The sequence below is a fragment of the Siniperca chuatsi genome, linkage group LG2 (assembly GCF_020085105.1).
Source record: "Siniperca chuatsi isolate FFG_IHB_CAS linkage group LG2, ASM2008510v1, whole genome shotgun sequence".
NCBI lineage: Eukaryota > Metazoa > Chordata > Actinopteri > Centrarchiformes > Sinipercidae > Siniperca > Siniperca chuatsi.
The window spans coordinates 14,828,017-14,843,421 of NC_058043.1; the positions used below are offsets into that span (position 1 = coordinate 14,828,017).

A 15,405-nucleotide genomic window follows, 5' to 3' on the forward strand; every position below is an offset into this window, starting at 1 on the left:
GAAATGTGTCTGTGCTGCCTTATTACTGTCGGAAAGTGGAGCTATATTCGATCCGACTAACCAAGGCCAATTTTGTCTGAAATGTCTATTTGTTACAAACGTTGGCGAAAGAAAGCAAGAGGTAGTGTAGTGGCACAGAAAAACACACACACACACACACACACACACACACACACACACACACACACACACACACACACAAACACACTCTACACTGATGGTGAACAGACAACAGTCAAATCCAAATGCGATGACAATTAACCTACTTACAAGTAAAGAATCAAAACTCTTGTACTCTTTGATGTTGTTGACAGTTTGCTATGTACCCAGACAGCCTTGATTTCCAGAATAAAATCTCCTGAAACCTTCTTTCAGTCCCCAGCACACTGAAAATTTTGACATATAGAGATTTAGAAATGAACAACTGCTGTCTGTGAAGGTTTAGATTCAGAGCAGCTCTGCTGTATATGGAGGCTGAGACATACTTTCTGAAGTATCTATCTTGAGTATATAACAACCATAATGTGCTGAAATAAAGCTCTCTAGAGCTTTTTCTTCTTTTCCTAGTGAATTTTTGTCATTCTGTGCCAATTAAGCAAAGAGGCCTATTATTACTCGACCATGGAATGAAGCCCAAATATTTCAATTTCAGATCTGCCCTAATCATAAACGAGGAGGGTTAATTTGGAAATCATTTAAAAGTATTTATGTACAAGAGCAATTAGAGAAAAAAAAAGATTTTGAAAGATCCTATTGTGACATGTAAAAGTTAATGCCCTAATTGCCACTATCTGCTAGCCCCATTAACTTTATAAGTTGGTAATAGGTTGCCCCCTCACTGTATCTTGTCATTATGGTAACACTTTACTTTAACTATAAATGGTTTATGACACACTATAATGTAATTGTAAGCAGATAAAAGGTAGATATTTTAGGCGTTTATTAATGTACAGTTTATAACTTCTCCTATGAAGACATATTTTATATTATTACAACTGTGTTTTACTATATATATCATTTCATTGTTTGTACACCATCCTCCACTTATGAGTGACCACAGAAGGAGTCACATCTTGGAGTAAATCTTGGGTTTATCATGGAGTACAGTTATGACATTGTGGCGTCAGTAGCATGTGGCCAAGTTAGTTGCACCCTGCAGTATTCCCATTCCCATCAGTCCATCTGCAAACACCAGCCTGATTGCACCATATGTCTTGGTTCCAACAATCCACTCTCTTTTAGTATCACTCCTCACCAAATGTGCTCCTTTTGATGTGAAAGCCTTTACCCTGCACTGTGTGGGAAGAGTCCTTGACCAACACATTGCTCAGGTCTGAGAGTCGAGTGTCCCCTCACTCTGATGGATCTTCCTGCTCTCACATTTCTCTTTCTATTCTATGAAACATGGTTGCTGATTTCTTCATGCCTCAAGGGCACATATACCCATGCTTGGGGTAATAAACACATCATTCAGATAACATAACTTGTTAAAAAATATATTACTTATTAAGTACATCTTCCCCTGCTCCTCCTATTCCTACATAAAACTATCCTATACTCACACACCCTGACAGGCACTATAGCTTTCTTTTTCTCATAGTATTTGATGGACATTTGTAAGTCTAGTAGAGTGTAGTGGATATTTTCCCCAGGCCCCTGATAAGACTTGTATAAATAGTTGAGCAGGGCATTATATCACTTTGCTATTGGAAAAAAATAGAAAGCATTTCAGTGTGAGGAGGATTAGTCGATATTCAATTAACCGAGGCAGACAGTCATGGTGACTGTTTATCAATACCTCTTTTTAACTGCAGACCCTCGGTACACTTAATTAAACTTCCCATTAATAGCATCAAACAAGTGAGCAAACTAACAACACAAACACTTGGCCAAGTTTGGAAAAGTGAACCAAATCCATAGAAGCACTGGTGGTTATTTGTGGTCAAAAAAGTTCCTGAACTGGTCTAAGGTCTCTGCCATGGCCATACTGTACATGCTTTCAGTCCAGTTGTGGGGACAGAGGAGGACTTTGTGTGTCTTGGACATGCCACAATTATGCATCCTCAAAGTATTTGTCTGGTTATTGATGTGTATCTGGAACACGTCCCGACCCTTGACATTAAAATCATTCATTTCCTCGCATTCCACAGTTGAGTGTATGAAAGCCCTGCCTCACATTGCTCAAAGCAGACTGTGGTTGTGGTTTCAAATGAAGGAAGGCTTAGCTTTCATGTGGTTTAAGAAAACCAGTTGAGTTGGAATAACGGGACCCTTCTTTGTAAAGCAAGAAGTGGAGATGACCCTCATCCCTGCCCTGTGCTACAGGCCGTGCTACATTTGTCCTTTGCTAATCAGCTACAAATCAGGGCCAGTGCACTAATCGGGGACAGTGATGTGTGTGTGTCTAGACGGTGATAATGATCTGCTAACGTGATGTGATCAAACATGCCAGTGCTGGTGTAAGTCTTCTCTAGTAACTGTAATAAGTGTCCTGTTTGTGTATCATTGGTTGAGAGTTGAACAGCAGAGATTGACAGATAGATGTTACAGATAGATTACATGATAAAGAAAGGCTAGAGACAGAAAGAGGACAGATGGAGAAAGCAGGAAAAACAAACTGACATGCAACAAGAGAAGCACTGTTATGAAACTGTGTTTGTCATATTGGTGCACGATAGGATACTCTCTTTCATCTACAGCTGCAACTACTGATTTTTAGCCACGCTAACAGTGTGGCGCTGGGGATGGCAATGTCGGTTGGTCCACCACTTTGGTCCAGACTGAAATATCTAGACTATTGGATGGATTGCCATGAAATTTTGCATAGACAATCATGGTCTCCAGAAGATCAATCCTACAGACTTACGTGATCCCTTGACCTTTCATGTAGCGCCACCAGCAGGTTGACATTTTTGGCTTTTAGTGAAATATCTCAACAAAAATATTAGATGGATTGACATGAAATCTGGTACAGATATCTGTGTTGCCCAGCGGATGAATCCCAATAACGTTGGTGATCCCCTGACTTTTCATCTCACACCATCATCAGGTTTATGGTTGGTTTATGAACCCAAAACTAATGACATTCCCATCAGCTGTAGCTACTTTGTGTTTCATGCTAATTAGCAAATGTTAGCATGCTAATATGCTAAAATGTGATGATGAACATGGTAAGCATTATACCTGCTAAGCGTCAACATGTTAACATTGTCATTGTGACCATGTTATAGTGCTGTCAGTTTTTTCTTTTGATAATTGTTTTGTCTATAAAATGTCAGGACAATTTCCCAGAGAACAGCTTCAAATTGCTTGTTTTGTCTGATGAACAGTCCAAAACCCAAGTTGGATTAGTCTGTTGACTGATTAATTAATTGACTGACTAATCATTTCAGCACTACATCCATCATAGTATACCGTTTGTATAGGATATACAAGGTAGTGTATACCTGGGCATAACATTATAGACCTTGTCATATATTGTTTCAAAAAATATATTATGTACTTGTGTTTTCATTACTATTATCTCTGACAGTTGAGATTAAAGGTTCATTCTTGACCTTGGAAACTGCAGTTTCCGTCATTGAGAGGTTGCAGGTGTAATGAGGGAGCCAAATGGTTCTGCACAAATTCTCACGTGTGTCATAAGCCCTTGCTTATATTCTTCACTCGTCTGTGTGTGATTATATGACCCTGAGGAAAACCGATGCACAGTTGATACATGTTGGTCTTGTTTTAATCATGTAGGCGCGATAATATCTGTGCCTTGAATTTGTTGGGGAATCAATTCCCTTTCTTGTGGACAGACTGTTATTTTATATCGCTCTTGCAAAGACATTGTAATATAGTAAATATTCTGGAAATTCATAATAGAAATGTTGTTGGCTAAATGATTGAACTAAATACTTTAATCAAGGTGCTTCATCACAATTAAGCAAATGCTATTGTCGTAAGGCGAGGTGCTATATGGAGGTATGTGGACCCAAAAGCAGATAAGGAAGCGGTCTCAGGGTGAAGTAGCCGGATGACTACCGTGTTTATTGTTGGGTGGAATGCAGGCAAGAACAGGCAGAAGTGAGCAGACAGGTAATGAGCAGACAAAATCCAAAATAGGTCCACCGGAGAACAAAGAATCCAAGATAAACTCACAGTCAAAGGCTCGGCAAGGAACAACACCATGTGTACAACAATGATCCGACACAGAACAAAGGAAAGACCCAGACTAAATACCCAAGGGGAGGTGAGACAACGAGACACAGGTGCAAACAATCAAGGGAGGACCAACAATCAAAACTGGAGGGAAAACACAGACAGGAAGTAAAAACACAAGACACACAAGGGAAAGAGAATACTACAAAATAAACCAGGAAGTGACAATACCAAAACTACAACAGCTATGAATTAAACATTGCCATGAAATAATCCTACTCACTGACTTGCAACCGTGTCTTCAATGGTGTATGGTCGTATGAGTTTCTTTAAATACAACCAGCGATTTTAAAATGATAGCTACCTCAGCATAAATCTCTACCAGTAGAAAAATTTCTTTAGTCTCACTGCAAACACTGTTTTATTGTGCAACCCTAATATTTTATTAATATATTAAAACTAGTATTTCTGATTCTGATTCTGAATACAATATGTACTGTAGAGAGTACAGGAGCTGATAAGTTGAGGTGGACCAGTTGTAATCTTCTCCAAGAGGCCACACTAATGGGCCCCTGTCTGATAGTCATAGACATGATCTGATCTGTAACACCGTCACCATAAAGCAGGGTGTGGTGAACAAACTACAGGTGTAACCAACAAGTTTTGTGTCTCATTCGATCGTCAGTCTCACACACTTGCAGTCCCAACTTTGTTTGTCTCTGCCATTGTGTGAATACCAATGAGCATTGAAGCGTTATCACCAGAGCCTCAGACGACAGCATCTGAGTGATGTATCACTCATCTGCCTCAGTTTCTTGCCAGAGACAGGATGTGTTTTCTTACTTGGGAAATGAAATGTCAAATGCAGATTCAAAGTTGTGATGGCTCAGCAACATCCGGGCTTGTTTTAAGTTAAGATGAACGGTCTTCCCCCCGTCTCTAACCCTTTTGTGTGTGTGATGGAATTTTATAGCTGTACAGATAAAAATTGGTGGCGGTGGTGTTTGTTTACTGGGCCCACGGACAAACTGAAATATAATCCTTCCAACAATTTTTGATCAAAGAAGTAAAGCTCCACTATGTTCTCGCTACAGCTTGATTGTAATTCTTCAGGCCTCTCCTCTTTGTGTTCAGCCCTTAGAGGGCTGTGCCTCTGTCCTCTGTTAAGTTTGCTCTCAGAGTTAAAATGTTTTCCTCTTGGGGCCTTGGGCCAGCCCCCTTTCCTTTCCACCAATGTGGGGGTGAGCTTTCCCAGGACAAAGAGATGAATATATAATGGAATGAAAAAAGAGGGGGTGGGAGAGACAAAAAGACAGCGGGTGTGCGAGTGAGAGGGAAAAAGGGAACGTGGGAGCAGGAGGGAAAAGATATAGAGGGCTTGACAAGTGCTTGTCAAAGGGTTCAGTACTGCTGCCAAGCTCTGAGTGCAGGGACACGGAGAGTGGAAGAAGTAAAGAGAAACAATCTGTGATTTTCCTCTATTACAGACCCAGTTGCTAACTCATTACAGACTCCATAGGGTGTGGGATACACAACACACTCTGTAGTTAAGAGAGTTGCTGGAGAGCAGCTCAGTCCAACTGCGTCCCCCCCTCTCCCCTGGTCCTCCAGCACATGGTACAATCCATTTAAAAGGCTGCATGTCATCTCAGTGTGTGCTGGGTCCTCTCTGAGAGCAGCTGCTCACAGCACATTCTCCTCGGCGGGAGCACTCACTTTCCCCTCCGCCTGCTGAGCTGCATCTCTTTTCTCTTCTGTCTTTTTTCTCTCTCTGCTCTCTTTGCGTTTGCTCTTACTCTCTTTTTCTCCCACGCTCACTCTCTTTCTCCTTTGCCCTGCACTCACTCACACTCACACACACACACACATGCTTTCTCTGACTGTGTAGTGCTTGGCCACACAGACGTTATTCTTTATGCAGTAACAGGTAGACATCATCTCAGTGCTGTTCAGCAGAGAACAGAAGAGGGACCGTCATTTTGGCTTTTTTTTTATATGTTCAAAGTAAACTGTGAGAGAAGAAGCACAGGTGGAGGAGGAAGACACGAGGGGGATAAGAGGAGGAAGAGGAAAGGGTCTTAACTTCACCCTCTCTAATGCTCCGCTTGACATCATGCTGCTCTGTGTGGATTTGGTCCTCAGGGGAAAATCCTTAAAATGATGGAAGACAACAAACAGCTGGCACACAGGATTGATGGGGCCATCCAGTCCGCCAGTCAGGAAGTGACCAACCTCCGCTCCGAGCTCTCTGCCACCAGCCGCAGACTGGCAGAGCTGGGTGCCAGCAGCCCCCCTGCCTTGGAGAACCACCACCGGCACAATCACCACGATGACAGCCTCCACTACCGGGGTGAGTGTCAAAACATGTACATGTATGTGAATGTGTGTGTGTGTGTGTGTGTGAATGTGTGTGCACTCGCACCAAATCCCCTGCCTCTCTGTGTGTGAGTGAGAACATGAACATGTGTGAGTGTTTTGAAATCAACTGTGGGAAGTATTTGGAGAATGTGAAGCAGGGGGACTAATATCATTCAACCGTTCCTCCACTGACTTATTTTTCCCCAAACTCCACACCAGAATGACAGTGGAAAATGCAGCAGATTGAAAAGAAAGAGAACAAGAGACAGCCTGAATGTTGTTATTAGATGGGAGGGGTTGGGGTTAGAGAGCGTGGGCCAGAGCCGGTCCGGGTTTGGTTTCCCAGGCAGCAGCTGGGCTCCTCTGGGGCTGCACTCCCTCCAGCTCTGGCTCCTTCTCTGCTCTCTCCTAGAGTCTGGCAAGGAGTCTCAAACCGAGCTTTAGGCCCAGGAACTGTATGCCAACATCTCTGATGGGGGCTGGCGACACTATGGCACCGTCATCATAGCTGGGAAAGAGATGTGATGAATGAGCTTTAAAATGATGTTTTCATGGGACAGCTCATTCTGGCTTCATTAGCTAAAAAAGTTTTGCCTTCATATCATGAAATCACATTCTTTCTAATATAACTTTTTTTCCTTTAAGTAATAACCTAAAGACTATGAATAATAAATACTGTTTTATATTTAGTTGTTGCATGCCGAAATACACTTGCTTGCTATTTGTATCTTCATAGCTATTTTATGTTTGCTTCAGCTTGTGTAAGACGATGGCCTGTGTCTAATTAAACTTCCTTACGACAGATTCTGGTAAGCTGCTTTTATATAGCTGACATCTTGGATTCATTAATGATGAGTTTTATTTTTTAATTTGAACAACAGCGTAGGGGGAAGTCCCTGTGATCTTGTTTGCCTGTTGCCCTGATGTGTGAACTGAACAGCAAATACGATTGTTCATGACCAAATCAATTTATTGAGCAACTAATTAGCTATGACAAACTTAAAACTTACAACAGAATATAGGATGACATGATAGATTCATCTTTTCATCGCCTGCATGTATGCAGTTTGGCTTGCTGAAATAGTGAAAAAAAAAGACCTCATGTTGCAGGTCTTTGGCCTCAGGGTGTCTGTGTTCTGGATTTGACTTGGATATGTTTCGCAGCCTGGGGGTTATTGACATCTTACCCTAACAAGCAGCTTGCTGTCAAGGTCCATTAAATGGCTCCCTGTATTGGGCATATGTAGATCTATGTGAAATCTGTGGTTTTCTATAGCTTGTTTTTAACTATGCGTTGGCATGTGAATCCACGTGTATCCTGCCTTGGTTGTGCACATTCTCAGGAATTAATGCAATGTGTTCTCAAGATGCAATTGAAGAGGCACTCCACTGATTTCACACATGATGATCAGTTGCCCAAACACTAAACAGTGGTTTATAGTATTATGAGGAGGGATTTTACAAATCAGGTAAGTTATCTTGTCGGCAATCATTTAATCTTTTGTTGAGCGTTGAGCCAGGTTCAACATATTTGCTGGGTGACCCTGCAGGGAAGTTGGTCTGATCACAGTCTTAGTGTTTAGGCTTTAAGGTTGGAATAACTCAGCTGCAGTGAGTTATCTGTTGTGTCCATTCTGCTTGCTCTCTGTCTCTGTTTTGTTTCAGTAGTGTGAACAGGCAGCCTGACATTCCCACATTCCTGAATGTCAGGGCGGTGATGTCATACTTCCTGTTCCCAGAGGCCAGGCCAGCAGTCAGGTGACTGATCAAACCACAGCCGCACAGTCCTCCACCACCCTCCTTTCCTTCAAACTGACAAAAACACAGCAGAGCCTTCACCTCACCTGCATAAAGAGGGATGAGCCCGACAACCACTTAGCTTAAGGATGTTTTTTAAAATTTTAAGTTTAAGACGATTCGTCTGTGAGACCTCTCGGGTTAGGCAGTTTGGTGTGTGATGAGCCAGCATCCAGTGGCTTAGGGAGATTAAATGTTCTTTAGGTGTGTATCTCTCTCAAGGCCAGGCTATTTGTTAGTCCATTTGTTGACTCTGCCCTGTGCAGGATCAAAGCTGCCGCACAGACAAGGTTTTTTAATATGCACAAACTGACTTCCTGTAAATATATTATACTGTGCCAAAATGTCAGAATATTTGCTGTTTCCCTGTGGAGCTTCAATAACATCTCTGACAGATGTCCAATAAGGCTATAAACACAGCACTTCAGCCTGCTGTTCCTGTTGGTCTTGAAGTCTGTCCTTCTTACTGAACTAATAGCAAGGAACAAGAGATTAAATTGCGTGAAACTTTCAGTCCCTACATCCTGCATCTGGATTAACTTAATTTTGCTTTTTGCTTTTGTACTTTTTGTACATTTTTTCTGAGCATCATATCTCAAGTTTACAGTGAGATTGTTTTTGTATGTCTCATCTTCATTTTAGAGTAGAGTCAATGAAAAGGTCTTTGGCTGGCTGTTACAAACAACCTGCCTGTTTTTATTCAAGCCACTGACAGTAATGTATTCATTGCCGGGGTGATGACACCCCTTTCTTGTTGGCCCTTCCTCTTAATCCATCACATTGATGTCAAGGCCTTGTTTAACATTCCTAAACTACGCTGATGTTTCAGCACCAATCAACTGCATTGCTGCCATAACTAATGTCCATTTGACTTGTTACAGAAAAAAACACATTTCCAGCTTGCACACATTTCTTTCACAGAGGCTGTATGAAAATATTTTGTCCTCTAAAATCAATGTGAGCTAACCTTATGAGATATTACATTATTTACACTCTTGGTAGATCAGTGCCCTGCAGTCGGTCGGTGAGAAAGTGCTCATCATGGACTCATGGGAGTCTGCCAATACTAATCCATAAACCTTTCTAAAACACAACCATAAGACAGCTGTTGGTGACTCATACAGCATGGGGAGTACGGGTGACACAGAGAACAATGTGCTAAACACAAAGGGAGAAAGCAGTGATGTATGTATGGATTTACCAATTTTCATTAGTCCCAGAGCATCGCGGTCGGTCACGTTTAAAGTAAAATACAGGTCTCAAGGTTAGAGCCATAGCTTTACAAAGTGAGAGGAGTTATTTCGGACGTTCAGGGTTATGGAAGTAAAAGTCATTTTTGGCATAGACAATGTTCGATGCCTTGCAGCTGGAGCACTTCCAGGACTTGGATGGGGACAAAATTCTCCAGGCTGAACAAAAGATGAGCAACTGATGTTTTAAAATATCTGGTTCATTCATAGAAAGCTAAAGGCACAAGACACACAACCTAGTAAGAAGTAAACTACAACTCCCACAGAGAATTTTGGTGAGACAATTCAGAGCTTCACACAGTGCTGCCAACGAGTGGCAGCTAAAGATTATGCTTTGTAGAAACCTGATTAAACATTCAGCAGTTTAAACCATTCACTTTCAGATTTGGGGTCAATTTTGTCTGTAAATGGCTTCTTCTCCATAGTGACAGTGGCAAATTTTGCAATAGTAATAATACACAGTCCTTGACTCCAAAGAGCATTGTTTGTTGAGTGTGACAAAAACAAAGCAAAATGCACTCCGGTTTTGTGTTTTTGTTTTGTTTTTGTCTTCAGTATGTTAAGGAACATTGAAAATATATTTTAAAGTAAACTTTCAAATGGATTGTTAAAAAAGATTCCTCCAACTTTACAACCCTATTATAGGTGCTATTGAAAAATGGCAGTTTACTAGGATACTTCAGGGAGTGAGGAAGATAACACAGCTGAAACCCAAACTGTACAGTGAGCTGTAAAACAGTGTTGATTAAGTATTCTCCTAAAAGATCCAGTGATTATCTTTTCTACGTAGAGGAGAATCTGCACTGGCTGTAATGCTCTTTGCTGCACAGTAATTGTGGGGAAGAATCCTCTTCCCATCTGGCCTGAGTTTGTCAGAGGCCCCGGGTCTCTCATTACTTCATCGTGCACATGAGCAGGGCTGGGAACAGAGCGCCAAACTACAGGGGCAAAACCCCACCCACTCTGGCTCTTTCTCTTTCTGTCTCTGTAACGCTCTCCAGGGACCACCCGCCTTCCTGTTCGCTGTCCACATGCAGAGAAAGTATGCAATGTGCTCTAACCTTCCCCCTGTATCCATCACCACCCGAATGCCCCCCCTCATATTCTCTGCCTGGCCTCCCTCAGCCACGCCCTGTCTGTGGTCAGTGCAGCGTGAGAGGCAACTGTGTCCAAACAATAGCCAGAGAGAGGCAGCCCCTCACTCCCCTAACATTTCTCTCTCTCTTTTCCTCTTCCTCACTAGACTTCCTCCAGTAAAAGAACTAATCATGGCATAGCGAGGACTCCTGGGGTTCCAAAACCAGATGAAAATACCGACGCCGGGGGGTGGGTGGGGGGATTTGCTCTTACATTTGGAGACGATGCAGACTACAGTGATGTTTCCAGAGGAAGACAGAGGCAGTGATCCAACAGTAACTCATTATCCTCTTAAATGATGGTAAACTATTGGGCTACAGTGCTTACTTTAAAAATTAGGAATTTACAAAATTTTTATTGCATTACTTTCTTGGAACAGAGCTGAGATTAAATGTAGATTAATACAGAACATTTAATCATTTTATTGAGTGTATAACTAGATTAATAAGTCAAGAAAAGCTGAAAGAAATATGACAACACATGCAAAATAAAAACAAACTGCCTCAAGAAAACTGAAACCAACCACAGATACAACACATGACAGAAGCATACAGCATAAGGAGCAAATAAATACTGGTAATTGACTTGCAACCTTAAGTAATATGACCCATCTTTATTGCAGTGTTTGCAATTGAGTTACTTATAGCTAAGGTCCTTTTCCAGTGTTTAATTTGTTTCGTCTTCCATATTTTTTCAATTTTAGTTTAGTGTATCTGCACTTAATAGCTGAACAGAGCTTAGAAGTACTTACTGGCACATTGGCAGCCTTTGTTCTACAGTGGTTGGCATTGGTCTTAAATAAATAATGTCTGTGTGGTTATTTGTTTTGCTTTGTAATGGAATGCAAGCTCCAGTAATGAGCTGACAGAGCTGTGGAGGCAGAAGCCCCGTGGACTTTGACTTGTGAAAGAGTTTCCACTCCTGAATTTGGCTGCCCAGAGTGCAGGGAGGACAGCTGGGCGGCACATATCCACTTTCATGTCCATAAAGGGGCAGAGGAAGCTGGCCTGTATTGTTTCAGTCACTCTGAAATCTTTCCAAGTTTGTGGTTCACCAGGAGGGCATTGTGGCGTGCTACTGATTTCATGTTGCAGCATTCGTTAAGGGTCAGACTTAACAGATGACAGTTGACCCCAGTGTGTCTTAGGTCTATTAGCAGAGGGGACAGAAGTGCTGCCCTGGATGCCAGCTGGTGATAGCATTCCTTCAGTTCGGGTGGCAGATGGCCACAGTGCCATCACAATGCAGCCCCTGATGTACACTGCCACCTAAGAGAAAATTAGCCTACAAAAAGGCAGGCAGGCAGGTATACGGGCAGACAGGCAGTGGAGCAGAACCAGCAAAGGGAGCTGTAAGAAAGATGCCAACTCTAGGACAGGATACATCTCAAAAAGACATTCTTCTGCACTTAAATTTTCCAGGCGAGCTTTATCTGAGTGAAACTTCACAGAGCAAGTCAGTGAAAGCCAAATCAAGGAGAACTGAGGAGTACTTTAACCGTCACACTAAGCATTGAATTGCTTTCCGGTATGACACTCTGCCTCTGAGATGACATTATTCCTATCAGTGAGACTTGATATGTCTCCGTATGCTAATTAGATTCATGAAAGTCAAAGTGCTCGTTTAACTATTTCCTTCCCACTGGCTTGGAACAGTTTTTTGTTTCCCAGATGATTTTTGATGAAGATGGCATTTAATGTGGATTTCCTGTGTCTAGGTCATGGCTCGGGTTAAGAGCACATTATGAGACTGGCTTTTATTGGCTGGGGAGTAGAGAGAGGAATTGACTAATGAGGATATTCCTCACCATTATTGCTCCCTCTTATAGTCCCTTTCTCCCCCATTTCCTTCATGCTGACCCCTCATCATAACTTTGCATGCAGCAAAGTACTCTATTGTTTTTTCTCATCAGAAAAGGAAATGGACTGAAGGAAATAAGACCATAAGAACTCTGTATATCTCCGGTGGGTATCTTGTATTTATCACCATGTCAGAGTAGGGAATTCATGTTATGGATTGGGTGAAATATTAGCTTCCTGGTTATGTTTTATGGACCTAGTGGATGTTTCATCTACAACATGTGCATCTGGAGAGGATCAGACTGTAGGTCCAGGATTGGGAAACTTGCAACAAACAGCTCTCTTAAGAGGATTTCTTTGACTCTGGCTAAGGTAGTACAAGACAGTGAGCTGGGAGGGAGTTATGTTGAGGTCTGATGATAGTGCAGTGCATCTGACTGAACCTGACACAGCAGACTCTCATGTGATGGAGGATACAGTATGTCTCCATTAATGACACACACATATGTGTGCGCTGAGACAAAAAATTTACTTTGACAGTCTTTAGTATAATTCTCCCAAGTGGGGTGTTTCAAGGCCGCTGCCTGGGTGTTGTGGTGCCCGCTTCGCAACAGGAGGCGCAGATAATGATCAGACTTTTAAGAACCTATCTCCCCCATTCCTCCACTCTACACATCAAACCCTTTGTTTTCACCTTAAATCATTCAAATCCCTGTTGAATGCAAACTTCAAACAATTACAACTCTCAGAAAGAGAGGAAGAGACAGACAGCGAGGGAGAGGAAGCCTGGTTGCCTTCACAACAGCCTCAGCTCATCCTATTAAAATGCCTCATTGCTTTAGCAGCAGAGACTTTTTATTGCTGCTGGTACATATTGTTGCCTTGGCTGCAGTTTAAATCCATTCCCAGAAGAGAATGGACTAGGCATGGAGGAAAATGAGTTTTGAGGAAGTGCAGAACACCCCCATGTATCCAAAGGATGCAAAGCGTAACATTCCAGCGGAGCGGAGGATAAACAGAACACTTTGCCACTTCTACGCATCATCTGGTTCACGCAGGCCTCTTAGAAGATTGATGGGCTGAAGACACAGACAAAACTGTTTTAAACACCCACACAATCCATAAATGGCAAATACTTTGCATTGCACTCTGATGTCATGGCTCCATACATTTAAGTACTGTATTTATCATGTAACTCCATGTAAAGATGAAATCCTTTTTCAGGATATACTGGAGAACTTAAGGTCAAATTTTCACATAACTCTTCTGCAGAAATCAATTTATAATTGAAACCAAACAGTACATACATATACAGTATATCGAGTCAGGATGTTATCTTATCTGCCTGCTAATTTACTCTGCAGCTTTTCAGTCATCACACAAAGCTCTGTCAGAATTTGGGCTGAAATGATTGGGCGATTCATTGAGTAGCGACTGAAAATTAATGAGCAACAATTTTGATAACTGATTAATTGTTTTAGTCATTTTTTTCTGTTCTAGCTTCTCCAAATGTAAACATTTACATTTACGTTTCCTTACTCTTCAGTTAACTGAAGATCTTTGGGTTTATGGACTGTTGGTTGGACAACACAAGATATTCAAACATTTCACCTAGGGCTTTGGAGAAATGTGATGGGCATTTGTCTCTGTTTTCTGACACTTTATAGCATAGTATATTTATATATATATATTTATAGTATTCGATTGATCGAGAAAATAATCAGCAGATTAATTGATACTGAAAACAATCGTTTAATGCAGCACGAGTTGATTGACTAAAAACTATTTACAACTATTTTAATAATCAAATACATGGTTCGTCAAGCAAAAATGCAAAACATTCACTAGTAATGTTCTGCTTTCTTTTGCTGTTTTGTATCCACACTAAACATGCAAGATGTCATTTTGGGCTTTGGGAAAGTGTGATAGACATATTTCACTATTATAATATATTTTGTTGAGTAAATGATTGGAAAGTGCAACAACACAAAAAAAACTAGATTAATCGATAATAAAAACAATTATTTGTTGCTACCTCAATCAGAATATATGTCTGCATAGTAGTCGTGGTTGACTTTCCATGTTTCTCTCTATATATCTTCAGTATATATCTCACACACACACACACACACACACACACACTGCTTCTCCCAGACAACGACAGATGGCTCTCACTGCAACACACCTCACTGTTTACTTTCTAGTGGCATTCCACTGAGCACCGCTGCTGAGGTTATTTCCAATTACTCTAAAATGAATCAATTCAGTATTTGAATTCATCATTAAGGAGAACATGGATTTCACAAATGAGATTACATACTCCTGACAAAGCACGCCATTAAAGTTTGATGGATGTGACTAAACTTTATCTGGTTCTGTCTCTCTGGATTAAAGCTACTTGTTGTGAACCTATTATCAACCAAAACCAGTAACATCACCAGAATCAGGTTTTTTATCCTGACTCTTCTTGTTCTTATTGTTTTCATTTCTTTTTTGTACAAAGTTCTGTTTTACTTATGTGATTTATTTCACATTATTTCATGTTCTCTTTTAGGTAAAAAGTTATTACAAAACAGCACAACATTACATTTTAATGTTTCTTTTGACGCATCATCATCATCCTCAGGCCCCCCCGAAATGTTGACATGAAGCATGTAAGTGGGTTCCATCCCTGAATTATGTTTGGTCTGCAGCCTGAAGGCATTAGTGTTGAAAGCATGCCTCTCTGTTTTCTCCTGCTAAGGAGGTTCTTCCTCAATAAAAACAAAGACAAGTAACTTTAACTCCAAATTGACTATACATCTATGCATAGGCTACTCAGTGAAATTGCCATGGTCCATTTGATCCTGAATTATGCAAATTGCAATGAAAATAAGAATGAAATAATCAGCCGTTTCTATTCTATTCAGCATTTCATT

The 15,405-nt window shown here is 41.2% G+C and overlaps 1 protein-coding gene across 10 annotated transcripts in view; it reads left to right on the top strand.

Annotated features, from left to right (window-relative positions):
* kaznb (kazrin, periplakin interacting protein b) overlaps positions 1–15,405 on the top strand; it is a 108,188-nt gene that overhangs the window by 39,429 nt on the left and 53,354 nt on the right. For 9 of the 10 annotated variants that reach the window (XR_006379555.1, XR_006379556.1, XR_006379560.1 and 6 more), the window contains one exon: positions 6,289–6,496. Coding sequence is in view for 7 of the 10 variants with exons in the window: in XM_044211224.1 (XP_044067159.1) it covers positions 6,289–6,496 (208 nt within the window). In the remaining 3 variants the exon portion in view is untranslated. Of the gene's footprint in view, positions 1–5,788; positions 6,497–15,405 lie in introns of those variants that run through there. The other variant, XM_044211242.1, reaches the window with a different exon arrangement.